Here is a 4,512-nt window from a genome sequence, read left to right as displayed (position 1 = left end):
CTGCACACCTTGCGGACCTGCTATGCCGCTAACCCCCGGCCCGATGCGCTCATGAAGGAGCAACTGGTGGAGATGACCGGCCTCAGTCCCCGTGTGATCCGGGTCTGGTTTCAGAACAAGCGGTGCAAGGATAAGAAGCGGAGCATCATGATGAAGCAGCTCCAGCAACAGCAGCCCAATGATAAAACTGTGAGTGGGCCTGGGCCTGGCAGGGGGCTTGAGGAGGCCTGCGTGCTGTCTGCCCAGATGGGTTGGCTCTCTCCCTCCGGCTCCCGAGCAGGAGCTGGCCCTGGCGGCCCCTCACTCCCACCCGCACCCCGGGGAGAGGCCACTGGCCCCGGCCTACCCGCCAGGGCCCCAGATGCTCCCGGAGGCCCCTCTTGCGGGTTGGAGGCCCACCCGCCCCCAGCCCACATGGGTGGGCTCTCCTGCCCTTCAATTTCGCCCCCTTGCCCCATCCCAGATCTAGAGGGGCAGTCGCCCCCACCGTGAGCAGAGAGGCCTTGAGCTGGTTTGCCAAAGTTGTGGTTGTCAGTTCCTCAGACACCTGAGGGGAGGAAGGGAGGAATCCTTGCTTTCCTATTTAATCCAGGGTCACTCTGGGTGCCCCTTGGTGGGAGGCCTGCTGCAGAGCCCCCAGGCCAGGAAAGTCCCCAAGGTGACCCATGAAAATAGGACACCCTCTGCTCCAGGTCAAGCCCAGGTCTCTAGAGATGTCAGGCCCCTGGCATCCCTGGGCCGGGACAGCACCCACCAGGCAGGCCTCCTGGTTAAGTTAAAGAGTTTTGGTTTTTTTTTTGGCTTTTCCTTTTTACTGCTTAGGCCCTATTTTTAAATGCCATAAAACCTGCTGTCATTAAATGTGGCAGACCAGCCAAGCCTGGGCCAGGGCACTTTCGAAGTTGGTTAGTGCATAACAGCACAATAGCTGCCAGACCTAAATGCTTGGAAGTGGGGGTTGGCTCCCAGAGAATTGCCTGGAGAAAATCTAACCAAAAGTCTGATTCACCGAAACTGCCCAGAAAACCACCGTGTCTAGAGGCTGAAGGGAGGCCCTTCCTGCTCCAGTTTTCTGCTGAGATGCTGTGGCTTGGGAAGGCAGACAGGGGAAACTGAGATGACTACTGAATATAAGGGGAAAGAAGAAAGTTCAGACAGAATTTCACTTCCTAAGGTTCAAGCATAGCTAATAGCTCAGCCCACAGAAGCAGAAAAACAAAACATAATAAAACAAAACTGAACCCTGGCTAATATCCATAGGTGCAGCAGATTAACTGAGTCAATAAAGGCAACAATATAGATAAGATAATACCAGGGTATATTTGTTTAGCCTGCACAGACAATGGAGGGAGGGAGTTTGCTCATTAACATGTTGGGTTTGGGGTGTGCCTATTCACAGAATATCCAAGGGATGACAGGAACTCCCATGGTGGCTGCCAGTCCGGAGAGACATGACGGTGGCTTACAGGCAAACCCAGTGGAGGTGCAAAGTTACCAGCCGCCTTGGAAAGTACTCAGTGACTTCGCCTTGCAGAGTGACATCGATCAGCCGGCTTTTCAGCAACTGGTAAGTGTCAGCTCCCAGGTTGGGGAGGCTGAATCTCCAAAGAAAGGAGATTCTGATCAAACTGTCACACAATTAAAGATTCTGGGAGTATGGAGGGGGCCACTCTAGCCCCAGGGTTGGGGAGAGCCTAGGGAGGCCTGGTGGAAGGAAGGAATGCAAGGAAAACAGGCCTCTTGTGAGTCTATTCTATGAGACTTCGTAATGTGACCATTTACGTTGAATTTTCTATCAGTCAGGCCTGCTCTTAGAGATTAGCTTCAAGGTACCTAACTCACTAGACACAATGTGGGAAGGGGTGTACTGGGTTGCAGCATCATACATCTCCAACTTGTAGAGTCAAAAGGGACATTAGAGATCACCTTGGCATTTTGATCAGCAGCTAGTAAATATACTCCTTCCTCAGCTCCTAGAGAATGATCTTGTTAAGGCCCTAAATCAAGGTGATTATAATAATAATCAGTGTTGTTATACATAATCAATTTTATTATCAGTGGTTAGCGGGCACCCATATTGCAATTTTCAAACCTATCAATAAAGAGTTCAGTTATTCAGAGATGTGACTGATGCTTTTTGTAACTATATCCCTTTCTGGGACTGTATCTTAATCTAAAATGTTGGACTGCTTAAACATTTTTTTAGGGTATAAGTTCAAATAGCATACACAGTCATATTCTGTGCGGCATGTATAGCAAATGGAATCAGAGTTCTATCAATCGGATAAGAATATAAAAGCCTCTCTTAGCATTAATGTTTTACACATCCAGAGAAGAGAAAATCAACTCACCTTTCATCTACAAAAGGCTTAAGGGTAAAGATAACTAAGATTATTAAGTGTATGTCCTTGTGTTATGACATATGTTCATAAGGCTTTTTTTCCCTTAAATAATAAACAGCCCTATAGAATCTTGTTTTATAAAACATGATCCATCATAAAAACTTGTTCCCTTCTTTGAAAATAAAGCTTGAAGTGAGGTTAGTATTTTACCCTCACATTTACCTGGAGGGCATTTTCTTTCTTTGTGGCAACAGTTGGGTTATGGACCACAGGCAGTGCATTAAAAAGGGCTTGGCCCAGGTGTCTGTTTGCAAATGGGCCAGTCTAAAGGAGGCGAATTTGAAAAGACCCTTGACCGTCACAGGGGGAAAGTTCAATAAGGTAGGAAGAAAGGTAGACCCTGGAATTAGGAAAAAGAGCTGATTTTTAGTGTCACGTTAATCTTGCCAGTTATTTGGATCATAGAAGGCAGGTAAGGGGAGGTTTCAGGGCAGCCAAGTGTTTGCACCTTCTGAATCTTCAGTGTCAGCTGAGAGCAGCCAAAGAGTGGGGCGGGGGTGGGAGTGTTGAGAGCAGAGTGGAGAAGAAGGTTTACAACAGCAACACAATACTTTGGACTTAAGAGAAGGAGCCAGATATTTATAATATGGGTGACGTTATAATATATGGGTCTCCTCTTGGAAGGAAGAGCCTGATTGAAAGAGAAAAAGAGGCCAAAGGCAGCAGGACCAACAAGAAGGAAGAAAGCCCCTGCTGTGAACTCTCTGAGGAGTTAATCATTGTTCTCTGGAGCCTCCTCTGAATCTCCCATCACAGGATCTAAGCGTTGTGTTATGGATTTTTCAACTGGAGAAGAGAGGCTTTGATGCCTGGAGACTGAGAACTCGCCTGCTCCCAGGGAAACATGTAGCCGGCAGGATAATTTTATTTTAAGCATGCATGGTAGAGTTGCAATGCCATTTTACAGTGGGAAACACATTTGTTCTTAAATAATTTAATGCAACATAATGTTGGGAATTCAGTTTCATTTAAAACAGAGATCTCTTGGAAGATGGGAAAGTGAGAGGATTTCTTCTCATTTTTTTTTTCCTTATAGGTTTTCTTTAAGCCTGTTAAAATTCAATTATATGTGCAGATATCTCTATATCTATCTGTCTATACACACACACAAGACAAGTTTATAATCCTTTTGTGAATACGATCATAGCCTCCTTTATTCATGTCTCAACCTTCTATGCAGGTTAATTTTTCAGAAGGAGGACCGGGCTCTAATTCCACTGGCAGTGAAGTGGCGTCGATGTCCTCTCAGCTCCCAGATACACCTAACAGCATGGTAGCCAGTCCAATTGAGGCATGAGGAACATTCATTCAGACGTATTTTTTTTTCCCTGTTGGAGAAAGTGGGAAATTATAATGTTGAACTCCGAAACAAAAGTATTTAACGACCCAGTCAATGAAAACTGAATCGAGAAATGAATGCTCCATGAAATGCACGAAGTCTGTTTTAATGACAAGGTGATATGGTAGCAACACTGTGAAGACAATCATGGGATTTTACTAGAATTAAAACAGCAAACAAAACCCAAACCCAACATAACGCTATCCAATGACCTTAGGAATACTTGAAAGAAAAAAAAAAAAAAGACGTTTTTGAAACGTAGAGGATTTATATTCAAGGATCTCAAAAAAAGCATTTTCATTTCACTGCACATCTAGAGAAAAGCAGAAATAGAGATTTTCTAGTCCATCTTATTCTGAATGGTGCTGTTTCTATATTGGTCATTGCCTTGCCAAACAGGAGCTCCAGCAAATGAGCAGGAAGAGAAACTGGCCTCTTTGGCTGAAAGAGTCCTTTCAAGAAGGTGGAGCTGCTTGGTTTGCGATGTTTTTAGTTGACTTTAACAAGGGGTTAATTGAAATCCTGGGTCTCTAGCATGTCCTGTAGCTGATTTCTTTTTTCCTTTTGCCCCTCCCCCCTCTTTTTTTTTTGAGATCCATCCTCTATCAAGAAGTCTGAAGCGACTTTAAAGGTTTTTGAATTCAGATTTAAAAACCAACTTATAAAGCATTGCAACAAGGTTACCTCTATTTTGCCACAAGCGTCTCGGGATTGTGTTTGACTTGTGTCTGTCCAAGAACTTTTCCCCCAAAGATGTGTATAGTTATTGGT

General features: G+C 45.0%; 1 protein-coding gene across 1 annotated transcript in view; it reads left to right on the top strand.

The window, feature by feature from the left end:
- Positions 1 to 3,699, top strand: part of ISL1 (ISL LIM homeobox 1) — a 9,585-nt gene extending 5,886 nt beyond the window's left edge. The window contains exons 4-6 of the mRNA XM_010857199.1: positions 2 to 189; positions 1,400 to 1,567; positions 3,583 to 3,699. Coding sequence (XP_010855501.1) covers positions 2 to 189; positions 1,400 to 1,567; positions 3,583 to 3,699 — 473 coding nt within the window. The remainder of the gene's footprint in view (position 1; positions 190 to 1,399; positions 1,568 to 3,582) is intronic.
- Positions 3,700 to 4,512: the final 813 nt, after the last annotated feature.

The sequence above is a fragment of the Bison bison genome, unplaced genomic scaffold (assembly GCF_000754665.1).
Source record: "Bison bison bison isolate TAMUID 2011002044 unplaced genomic scaffold, Bison_UMD1.0 scf7180017864378, whole genome shotgun sequence".
Taxonomy (NCBI): Eukaryota; Metazoa; Chordata; class Mammalia; order Artiodactyla; family Bovidae; genus Bison; species Bison bison.
This window is presented reverse-complemented; position numbering and strand designations above follow the sequence as displayed.